Genomic DNA, 12,002 nt, shown 5'->3' with positions numbered 1-12,002 from the left:
TGATTTTATTCTGATGATTTTAGTAGTTGCTCTTTACATTGTTACAAACTCATCTTGCAATTTTTTCTTTTTTCTTTTTGGAGAGTCCAGCTTTTTGCATGACATCGATGATGTACAGATTAAAACCCTGATGCATGATATCTTCCAAACAAAGATATACTGTATGTTCCCACAACTGAAGGATAACTATATATGTAAATCATACTAAACCAAGCCATTGCCATTAGACTGACCTGAATGCCCAGACTGGATCGCATCACATGGAACTGATCAACAAGCTTTTTGTGCAGTGGACGCATGTCCTGTGGGACAAACTTCTCGTGCACAGCCAGGCCGTACTCCAGAATGTGGGCCTACAGTAGAGAGTGCATTTACATTTCGAGCTTTACATCAGATCCACACATTAAATCAAGCACACACCTGGCTAAATGCACATCAGAATGCTATGGGTTTAATGTAGTAAACATTACCTGCTCGAACATAAGCTCACGGAGACGGGTGATCTTATCTCCGTCCTCGGGGTGATTGGAAATGTAATCTTTTGCAAAGAAAGCCTGTAATAAAATTAAAAAAACACAGTAAGGAGTGAAAGCCTGCAAACCCCCTTAAAATAAATGTTTTGGCTCTAAAGAAAAGTGTATTATGAATGACTGGTGTGAATTGAGAGAATCCTGTCACTGAAAAATTAAGTGGCTAAAAAATAAACAAGTAGAACTATCCTAACAATGCTGCAGAAGCGCAGCTGAGGTGCTGAATCCTCTAACCTGCTCTGTTTATCAACAAAACGCCCGTGGATGCAGCACACCTAACAGCAGGCCGGCTCAACAACTACGGCAGGTCTGTAACTTCGCAGAGCATGTTGGGCTTTTGGAGGACCCCTGCTGACAGCTCTTCCCTTTTAATTGCCTCTGTGGCACAAGCCCATAAAAAGCCAGTGTCTAACATGCAGTTGCCTGGCAACTGTCTAATACTCCTATAGAGTGAGAAGGTAAAGTATAGTCATTAAATACCCACTGCATGCTTTATACACGATATGCCTATGAGCAGTAAGCACAATCCTGTCCTTCTTTCAGTTAGTCAGTGAAGTGCTTCCATAGGAGAGGAGGTAAAGCTCTGTTCGGAATCAAACAGGTTGAAATCGGCAAAAGGAAACATAACCCTTCATTATTTTAACATTTTCACGACTGAATTATCAAGAACTCTAAACTGTTCTTACATCTGGGAATAAGGAGTTGAGAAGAGGGGACCCATATAATTTTTAGTATAAATCAGTGGTTTCAAACATACAGTCTGCAGTCCAGATCCTGGTCTAATGAAGGCTTTAATCTGAGCTGATCAATACATTTAAAACCCATGTTCTTAAAGCCTATAGTCCTGCCACATATTACGATAAATAAATAGAATAGAATAAAATAAAATAAAATTGAATAGAATAGAATAGAATAGTAAAACTGTATTATCAATTTTTGAATAGGGTTTCACTTGTAAAAATAGATAATAAATAAATAAATAAATAAACATTAAAACATACATGTACATATTAGTACAGGCATCACTCACAAATACACACTTAAGAGCATACCAGTTGTATTTACTATACACTGTTGTTTGTGAAATATTATAGGTCGCTCTGAGTTGTATATGCATGCTCCATATGAAACTCTTACTCAACCTCTATTGTCTGCACTAGCTAGTAAAATAAAATATTCCGAAAATGAATCGATCAGGAAAAGCAGAGTGTGTCTATGTAAACTCGTGATTTCATGGCCTCGCCCACCTTGGCTTGCGACCGCCCACAGGCAGAGCTTAAGCCAGGCAACGACACTGTCTCGTCAGACAGAGATAACAGAACTAGGAACAGCATGGCAGTTAATTCCTGTGTTATTTGTGCAAATAACACATCAGTGTTTTATGCTTTGCCCAGTAAATTCAGAGCTAAGGAACACATGTGTCTATGGAACACCACCAGTTAAGTACAGGTAGGTAGGTGTTAAACAGTTCTGTTTACAGTAAAAATCCATCCCTGGAAACTGAATTTAACAGACACAGGATGAGTTGGATCCTCCACAATTTACGAAGCTTTCTTCCGTCTACTGCACAAATACAGTATATCTCACATAACAGTTTGTTTTTTTAATAACCTTTAGTTTTTCCAGACATATTTACAATCCTAGTATGTATAAATATTGTATAACATGCTCATCTTCTGTAGACAAGCTCTAAAGTATCTCTGCTCACAGAAAAACTAGTTATATCTGCAGTACCTCCTGGTATCGAGCGAGTCCTCCGTTCACCGCCGCATCGATGACTCCATTCAGGCACATGGTGAGAGGGTTGATGTTCTGCATCTGCCGCATCTGGCACTGAGCGATCAGGGTGCGCAGCTGCAGAGTCTTATTCTCTATCACCTCGCTGGCGTTCTCCAAAGGACTCATTTCCACCTGCAGAGCACACACGGAGCACCCACGGGTGCACTGCTTACACACACAGACTGTACACATCTCTTTAATAATGTACTCACTGTACAGAGGAATACTGCAAATTCACTGCTAAAGAAAGCAAGAGTTTTATAAGGAGCCACTCAGGAGAGGTCCAGTACTGCAAAAAGTACTGATGGTTCAGTATTTTATTGTTAATATGAATTAACTAGCAATAATCAAGGTCCTACCCCATCAGTGCAAACCTGTACAGTGCTAGTGACCAAAGCATCAATTCATGTTAAAAGGTTATTAGATCTCTAGTGGTCAGAGTGTGTGTACAAATCTGGTTTGTACTACTGTTATGTATTGTATATTTGTTCTAGTATATAAACTATATTTTTGTATAAATACTTAGAAGCTTTTGTACATATAGCATCATCAGCAAAGGTTTTGACAAGTCTGTTTTATAAATACAATCCAAGCAAGCAGGTTGGAACTTAAAAAAATGTAGGGGGTTAAAAAACACTATTTTTTTATTATATCTAAATATTTAAATAATATTTTTAAATTATTTTTTTTATTGAGAGAGATTTCTAGAAAGGAATGTAGCCTTGTTACATGGAAAAAGCTCTGGAAATTGAGTCTCTCATTCCACAATTATAAAATAATAAAATGAACAGAATACCCTCACAATGAAATTTGTGAGAATGCAAAGGATAAGTCATTGGTACCAAATTTAGGACATACATAAAATAAATAATAAATAATCCGTCAAAATAAAGCCTCAATACCATTTTTATCACAAACCCTTTACACATTTTTATTGTTTCGCATATTGTTTGCCTCCAAAGTTAGTGTAAATACAGCATCAGACAGACATGAAATGCTTAAGATGTTTTGAAGTGGCTGCTTTTCTCTAAAACTGTAATTTATCAGTAGAAAAGTCAGAGGTTAGAAGATTTTCATTTCTCACCAGTTCCCGTTTCTCCACCTCAAACCAGCGAGAGATTCCTGGGAGACTCTGAGCCAAGCTCAGTGTAGTCCTCTCCACCCACAGACTCTGCACACACACAAACACACACACACAGAGAAACGCACACACAGAAAAGCTCAGTTTCTTCCACATGCTGTATCATTATCCCAAAGAAAACAAAACCATTCACTATCTCAACTAGAAAAGGCAAAGTTCGTGAACGAACTTTAAGTTGGCTTGTCAAATAGTTACTAAGTTGTGTAGTGGGGTGTGGAGTGGGTTGTGGAGTGTGTTTGGTGTGGTGTGTTTGGAATGTGGGGTGGAGTGTGGTGTATGTGTGGTGGAGTGTGGGGTGAGTTGTGTGTATTAGGTGTGGAGTGTGTGTGTGTGTTGTGGAGTGTGTGTGGTGTGGTGTGTAGAGAGTGTGGTGTGGTGGAGTGTGTGTGGTGTGGGGTATGTGAGCTGTGGAGTGTGTGTGGTTTAAAGTGTGTGTGGTGTGGGGTTTGTTTGGTGTGGAGTGTGTGTGGTGTGGGGTATGTGTGGTTTGAAGTGTCTGTGGTGTGGGGTATGTGTGGTTTGAATTGTGTGTGGTGTGGGGTTTCTGTGGTTTGAAGTGTGTGTGGTGTGGGGTTTGTGTGGTGTGGAGTATGTGTGGTGTGGGGTATGTGTGGTTTGAAGTGTGTGTGGTGTGGGGTATGTGTGGTTTGAAGTGTGTGTGGTGTGGGGTATGTGTGGTGTGGAGTGTGTGTGGTGTGGGGTATGTGTGGTTTGAAGTGTGTGTGGTGTGGGGTATGTGTGCTGTGGAGTGTGTGTGGTGTGGGGTGTGAAGTGTGTGTGGTATGTGTGTGGTGGAGTGTGCGTGGTGTGGGGTATGTGAGCTGTGGAGTGTGTGTGTGGTTTAAAGTGTGTGTGGTGTGGGGTATGAAGTGTGTGTGGGGTGGAGTGTGTGTGGTGTGGGCTATGTGAGCTGTGGAGTGTGTGTGGTTTAAAGTGTGTGTGGTGTGGGGTTTGTGTGGTGTGGAGTGTGTGTGGTGTGGGGTATGTGTGGTTTGAAGTGTGTGTGGTGTGGGGTATGTGTGGTTTGAAGTGTGTGTGGTGTGGGGTTTGTGTGGTTTGAAGTGTGTGTAATGTGGGGTTTGTGTGGTGTGGAGTGTGTGTGGTGTGGGGTATGTGTGGTGTGGAGTGTGTGTGGTGTGGGGTATGTGTGGTTTGAAGTGTGTGTGGTGTGGGGTATGTGTGGTTTGAAGTGTGTGTGGTGTGGGGTATGTGTGGTTTGAAGTGTGTGTGGTGTGGGGTATGTGTGGTTTGAAGTGTGTGTGGTGTGGGGTATGTGTGCTGTTTAGTGTGTGTGGTGTGGGGTGTGAAGTGTGTGTGGTATGTGTGTGGTGGAGTGTGTGTGGTGTGGGGTATGAAGTGTGTGTGTGGTTTAAAGTGTGTGTGGTGTGGGGTTTGTGTGGTGTGGAGTGTGTGTGTGGTGTGGGTTATGTGTGGTTTGAAGCGTGTGTGGTGTGGGGTATGTGTGGTTTGAAGTGTTTGTGGTGTGGAGTGTGTGGGGTGTGGAGTGTGTGGGGTGTGTAGAGTGTGTGGTGTGGTGTTGGTTGTGTGTGGGGTGGGGTGTGGACTGTGTTTGGGGTGGGATATGGAGTATGTGGTGTGGGGTATGTGTGGTGTGGAATGTGTGTAGTGTGTGGTGTGGAGTGTGTGTAGTGTGGGCTGTGGACTGTGTGTGGTGTGGGGTGTGTGTGGTGTGTAGAGTGTGTGTGGTGTGGGCTGTGGAGTGGGGTGTGAAGTGTGGAGTGTGTGGTGTGGAGTGTGTGTGATGTGGATTGTGTGTGGTGTGGAGTGTATGTAGTGTGGGGAGTGGACTGTGTGTTGTGTGGGGTGTGTAGAGTGTGTGGTGTGTGTGTGGGGTTTGGTGTGTGTGGTGTGGGGTATGTGTGGTGTGGGGTATGTGTGGTGTGGAGTGTGTGGGGTGTGTAGAGTGTGTGGTGTGTGGATTTTGTGTGGTGTGTGGTGTGTGTAGTGTGGTATTGGTTCTGGTGTGGGTTGTGTTCAGCAGTCTCTTCTCCATACAGATACAGTACTGAGGAGCAGGGCAGAGAGGGGGGCCGTGCGCAGGATCGGCTGGTGTGTGTGAGATGGCCAACATTCCGCCCATTCATTCCTATGGGGAAAGTTCGTACGATAATTTTACGAAAACCGTAAATCGTATCGGTGAGATCAGCATATCGTCTGAAACGTCTCTGCAAGTTCTGTATGTCTTGTGAATTTCGTGGTTCTAGCTTGAAAATTGTGACTTTTAGAGCAGTTTGAAAAAAGTGTGAATGGAAGTCTATGGGGAAAAAAGTGACTTTGACGGAACCGTGCTAGAACCCTGGTTCTCCGATCGCTTAGAAAAGCACAAGCACACTCCACGGCTATGGGTTCTACCATCCTGTGAAGTTTGGTGGTTCTAGCTCGAAAACTGTAGGAGGAGTAGCGTTGAGAAATTTTAGCGTAGAATAATAATAATAATAAGAAGAATAAGAAGAACAGTAAGTTGGCTTTGACAAGCCAACTTAACTAGCAAGAAGAGCACTCCTGCGCACGTGTGCAATAATTCAGCTAAATCGGAGCTGACAGTACAAGGCCTCGTCCTGCTGTGTGTTTAGAGGCTGCACGGCGTGCGGGCTGTCTCTGGAGGGACAGAGGAAGTGCTGAGGCTGACTTCTCAGCTCCTGAGTTTGGTCTGAGGCTAACCGCATGTGTGTGCATGTGATGGATCAGACGAAAGAACCCCACGCTGTTTAATTAGCTTCAGCTTCAGCAGAGTGAAGAGGAGAGCGGAGCTCAGAACACACCTGAGTGCATCAACTTATACATTTCAGAGAAAGATAGAGAGAGAGAGAAACCTGCTGTCCTGGCTTGACAGCTTCTTCATTATTTAGTGAGCTTCTTAATAAAGAAATAACAAAAACAGTGAATTTCTCAACTACAGCAAGCTATTAACAACACATTGGTGTTCAATATTATGGCTAATTTTGCTGGTACTTGTGACCATGTGACAATAAAGGCAATTCTGATTCTGAATATTATCAAAAGTTTTTAAATAATCGGCATCGGCCGATATCTGCGCCCACAAGGCCGATTTTTTAATGAATGCCTCAGGCTCCGCTCTGGGCAGCACTGTGTGCTGTTCTGTAGTGGAGTCGTTAGAGCGAGTGTCCATTTCACCATCCTACTGACACACAGCAGAGCTTCAGAAAAAGAGAACGGCTTCACTTCAGCTTTAACTGGATCCAGACTGGACAGGTAAAGTTAGATAAATTAATCCGACTGGCTTTAGTAATGGGCAGTGGAGCTTCTGCGTTAGACGGAGTTTTTCTGTCTAGTAGCCTCTGTGCTAGCTAACGCTAACCGGCAAGCTAACGCTAACCAGCAAGATAACGGGCTAGCTAACGCTAACGGGCAAGATTACCGGCTAGCTAACGCTAACTGGCAACTTACGCTAACGGGCTTGCTAACACTAACGGGCTAGCTTACACTAACGGGCTAAATTACCGGCTAGTTGACGAACGCTAACGGGCAAGCTAACGCTAACCAGCAAGCTAACGCTAACGTGCTAGATGACGCTAACGGGCTAGAAAACGCTAACGGGCTAGAAAACGCTAATGGGCTAGATAACGCCTAATGGGCTAGCTAACGCTAACTGGCAAGCTAACGCTAACGGGCTAAATTACCGGCTAGTTAACGCTAACCGGCTAGATAACGCTAACCGGCAAGCTAACGCTAACTAATTTACCAAATGTTTACTTTAATTCAGCTTTTTACCAGGCCCATTGTTAGTGTGGTTTTCTTACTGAATCAGAATCATTCAGCAGTAGTATCGTACTGAATCAGAATCTACAGCCTGGTAAATGCCTTAAAAAAGGTACACATGAGGTACTGCAGGCAAAAATCAGGACAGACTGTCAATAACCTCCTAAACATTTGGTTGAGAAACACAGATTTGTCCCACAGACTAATTTACACAGTTCAACACAACTGATGAGCAGATACTAAACCTGAATTATGGCTTTAAAAGCACTAAAACACAGCACTGCTGTATGTTCAGTAAGTGTTTATAAGAGGAGTGTCCCACCTTGAACTCATTCTCTTTGTCCTTCGTGCCCTTGTGGAAGGGTCTGTCATAGCGGAACCTCCAGATGTGATTAACTTTGTAGAAGCTTTTAATGTTGTTGGGCACGCCGTCTCTCTGCAGGACGTCCTGATTGTCTGGGACAGGACTGACTGCATAAATCTGCAGGTCTGAGGCAGCAGCAGTTAAGGGAATGCATGGATTCAGTGGACATAAAATGCAACCTTTGCAGAGAAGTTCATAAAAACAGAGCCAGCAAATCTAGCAACCCTAAAAAAGCCTGAACACAGAAGCACTTTCCTGAAGGTACCATCATCATATCATGAATATCGCTACTGTATTCTGCAGGGCTGCTTTCTGTGCGCGAGGTGTCAGCATAGATTCTGTAAAAGTCCTCTGCTATATTTTCTTTAGGAAGTGTTAAACTACATATACACCTACAATAACCCTTCTTAAATATTAAATTGAGTAAAACAAATTAAAGATTTGGATAGATATCACTTTTAACATACAAAATCAACTATGCAGTAAATGATAGCAAAGATTTCCAATAATGTTTAAAATTGCGTAGTTACTTCTAACTTATTTTACATTAATAAAGTTTAGAATAAAGATTTTTGTAGTTTTCATGCAATGACAAAACAATAAAACAATTAAAAGATTTGGAACATAATTTCCCTCAACAATAAAATTATTTAAAAAAAAAATTGAATAAATCACACAGTGCTAAAGATAGCAGTAGTTGTGTTTTACCCTTTTTTTCTATTTTTATTTGGAACACTACTTGCAAGATGCAGTTTGAGGCATGAAGCGTGATGATATTTTTTATACACTTTGCACAATGCCCTTATTTATGAGCTCCATAAGCTTAATAGCTTAAGCGCAAAATTAAGGCAGCAAACTTCAGACAGAAAACATGTCTGATACAAAAGATCTTTGCCCATCTTTATTCTAACTACTGGTTTAAAATAGTGATTCGAGTCATCAGTCAGTGAACGCCAGGACTGCAGTCTGCTCACTGCAGCCTGCTTTTGGGGCTGCTCTGACAACAAAGTGCCGCTGGCACAGTCCCAGCACATTCAATCATTCAAACAGATGTTCTATGCAGAACTACGCATTAATCAAACGACCAGATCTTAAAGCAATGTCTGTCTGACAGCTGCAGAACATTTGGACCCCCATCTTAAAAAAACACACACACTCGTCTACAGGATACACTGAGCCTCAGCCTGCAGGATGGTCTGGTCCGGCTGGTTGGCGTGCTGCATGGCGATGGCATGAGGGAACTCACTCAGCATCCTCTGCTGAAACGCCTCCAGCCGCTCATAATCATTCCCCCGACACACAAACTCCTTATTCTGCACAACACACACACACACACACACACACAAAAGAGAGAGCGATACACATACATAAATAAACATAAGTGAAACTGAGAGGCCTGAATAATGTCTGAAGCCTAAACATGATCTCCAGTATAGGAGCACTCTGCTGGGTGTACTGCACCACCTAGAGGACTATGCATGAAACTTCATAACCAAAAAATGCAAATAAATGCTCTAAATAACAATATTTTTATTTGGAATTTTGGAGAAATGTAGTTCATAGAATAAACAATGTTCATTTTGTTCAAACAAATTGCTATAAATAGCAAAATCAGAGACATTGATTCAGAAACTGACATGATCTCTTAATTTTTTTTTCAGAGCTGTATGAAAGTACGCAGTAGACAAAAACAGTGTTTGTCCTCCACAATCCCCTGACCTAAACCTGATCAACTGAGATGGTGATTTGGTGATCTAGGATGAGCTGGAGCTTCACAGTGTGAAGGAAAAGCAGCAGCTATTGTTCAGCACCTCCAGGAACTCCTTCAAGATGCTGAGAAAACTATTCCAGGTGACTCTACCTCAAGAGTGTGCAGATCTGTCATCAAAGCTGTCAAAGCTGTGCCAAGCTAGAAGGACCTAAATCTAAAGTATAAACCATGTTTGTTTGTTTTCACTATTTTTTTTTTTTACAAAATAATTTTGCATGTTTTCCTGTATAGCTTAAATATAGACTTCAATATTAAATTTACAATATATAGATTTTAAAAACAAAGAAAGAAACACACTGAATGAGAAGAGGGGTGTCCAATCTCTATGGTACTCTATGCTCTCAAACCGTCATGTTGGGTTAGAAATATAAAAATTACATGAATATAAACTCAAATAGGAGCACCAAACTTTACACAGTTTTCAGTATTTACCCGTAAGAAGAAGGGGAACTTTTTGCCGTAGAAGCCGATCCTGAAGAACTCTGGCTCGAGCCTCTGCTGGTTCATTATCTTATCGTAGAGAGATGCCTCCATCAGCTAGAGAGCACAGAAATAAAACGCCTCATTAACCTTAATGCAAGAGTACGGAAAGAGCTCTAAGGATGACAAATCACTGCCACCGTCTGTGGAGAGCCTTAGCGATGTACAAGATTTAGCCTAAACATCATAATCCAACTGATTCAAATGTAAATGAAAGAAAACTCCATGACTCATTAGATCAGTGCTTTACCCTGAAAGCCTGGATTTTAATTCAGACAGCTCAATGCTGCATTATACAAAAGCTGAAATGCCAGTGTTACCTGCAGCTTATCATACGCAAGATTGATTACAATATTTCACATAAGCAGCCTGCAAAATTCTGCTACATAATATGTATAGATTACAATTCAAAGACACTTTTAAGCTTAAGTAATACACTGTAAGTGATAAGTGATACACTGTAGACTATAATCACAGTGATGATAAACGTACAGAATGAGTAGTATAATATATTTGGTTAGTTTGAGGGTGTCAGAGTGTGACAGTGACAGCTAACTAGATAACCCTAGTTAACCTAGCTATAGCTATGTGGTATCCCCAAATATGCTCCAAAATAGCTGTAAACCACGTTTAATAGCCTGCTGAACTGTTAGGTTTCTATATCTAGCTACTTTATGATCAGTGTCCACAACTGTAGCTACTTCAGACTGCAATTATTTTAAAAATAATATGACAATAATTGTTGACGTTCATCTAATATGAACGGACTGGATATTCTAACACAAATACAGGCGAAACTAACTCTTTAAAAGTGGGTGTGGCAGAATAAGGTGGATAGTAGTAAAACTTTGAGTGTAAGGAACCTTTAAACTGTTAAAAAAAAAACTAGAAAAAAAGTTATATTTTTTTTCTAACACACATGGTGGCTCTTCTAGAGCATCTCTCTTAAAAAAAGGAGAAAAAAAAAACAACAACATTTGTAATACCTTTATTAATAAGACTGCAGGTGCTAAAATAAAATCAAAGGATCACATGTTGACCTTTCCAGCCTAAATGCATAAAATATGTGCATAAATATAAATATGATTAGTACAAAGAGGCTGCCTCAAATTTATTTTTGACTACAAATTAGAATAATAATTAAGAATTCATCCACATTTAACTTGGTCATTATTAAGAAATCATGTTGCTACGGCAACATTAAAAGATGACCAATCCAAAAACATACTCCAGTTGAACATGTTTAACTCTGTAAAATATCCATTATTTTGTGCCCTGCTCTCATTTATGCCTGAGCAGAATGTGAACTTAATCTTATTAGAGGATTGTTTGGAGGACCAATTCCTAATGTGAATATTTAGAGGACGGAAAAACAGAGAGAGAGAGAGAGAGAGAGAGGAAACATGAGAAAAGCGAGTACGAGAAGGTTGGCATAAAGTCTATAAACGGGCGTCGGTGCCCCTCTGACTACTGCAATAATCCTATTAAAGCTTCAAAGAAAACTGCAAAATGGAACACTTTCATATAATATATTCCCAACAACACACTCACAAAAATCCATCAGGCCAAATCTGTGGCAGCCCGTTCCAGGAAAAGCGTAGAATACTCACTCTCATTTTACTAAGGTTCCTGTAGTCGTAGTAAGCCTCGTACTGATTAGCCAGCTCTCGACAGAGTATGATGCAGTTCTCCCAGCACTGCAATTTAGAAAAGACTTTTCAGCTGCTGTAATGGATCAAACAGCAAGCAAGAAGAAACACAACAGTACAGTGAAGCCTGACTCATCTCACCATGAAATCCCAGATTTGTCCGTTTCCAACAAACATTTTCAGTAATCATACTAGTGAATATTTAATGTTTTGGATCAGTTTTCTTAGCATGAATGTTATGTAACATAAATCTTAATTTCTGCTGGTTTCCTCTTCTTTACGTGATATAAAGGTATTTACGTATATTTATTTACTTTTTTTTATGAATGGATAAAAAACACTCTACAATGAATTTGAATTCAATTATTTTCATTAATTTCCAGTAAAAGAAGGTCATTTATTCCTTCTCTTTAAATGGTATATGTTATACCTCTTTTTACACAAGTTAGAACAGGTCTAAGGAGCTATACAAAACATGTTCATGACGTTCTTTGTATACAATCACTCTTACATAAAAAGAGCTCTCTCACCAAAGAGCTCTATATTT

At 40.8% G+C, this 12,002-nt stretch overlaps 1 protein-coding gene and 1 long non-coding RNA gene across 4 annotated transcripts in view; one reads left to right on the top strand and one right to left on the bottom strand.

Annotated features, from left to right (window-relative positions):
* The window catches only part of dock4 (dedicator of cytokinesis 4), a 107,819-nt gene that overhangs the window by 8,496 nt on the left and 87,321 nt on the right, over nucleotides 1-12,002 (bottom strand). For all 3 annotated transcript variants that reach the window (XM_007252878.4, XM_007252879.4, XM_022684172.2), the window contains 8 exons: nucleotides 11,417-11,503; nucleotides 9,759-9,863; nucleotides 8,727-8,868; nucleotides 7,514-7,680; nucleotides 3,394-3,480; nucleotides 2,265-2,441; nucleotides 471-554; nucleotides 234-353 (listed from right to left, as the gene is read on the bottom strand). In XM_007252878.4, the coding sequence (XP_007252940.3) occupies nucleotides 234-353; nucleotides 471-554; nucleotides 2,265-2,441; nucleotides 3,394-3,480; nucleotides 7,514-7,680; nucleotides 8,727-8,868; nucleotides 9,759-9,863; nucleotides 11,417-11,503 (969 nt within the window). The remainder of the gene's footprint in view (nucleotides 1-233; nucleotides 354-470; nucleotides 555-2,264; nucleotides 2,442-3,393; nucleotides 3,481-7,513; nucleotides 7,681-8,726; nucleotides 8,869-9,758; nucleotides 9,864-11,416; nucleotides 11,504-12,002) is intronic.
* LOC111195802 (uncharacterized) lies at nucleotides 6,566-11,776 on the top strand. The gene is made up of 3 exons (XR_002651832.2): nucleotides 6,566-6,684; nucleotides 7,634-7,816; nucleotides 9,217-11,776. It is a non-coding gene; the product is annotated as an uncharacterized LOC111195802 (long non-coding RNA).

This window comes from Astyanax mexicanus, chromosome 10 (genome assembly GCF_023375975.1).
Source record: "Astyanax mexicanus isolate ESR-SI-001 chromosome 10, AstMex3_surface, whole genome shotgun sequence".
NCBI classification, from domain to species: Eukaryota; Metazoa; Chordata; class Actinopteri; order Characiformes; family Acestrorhamphidae; genus Astyanax; species Astyanax mexicanus.
This window is presented reverse-complemented; position numbering and strand designations above follow the sequence as displayed.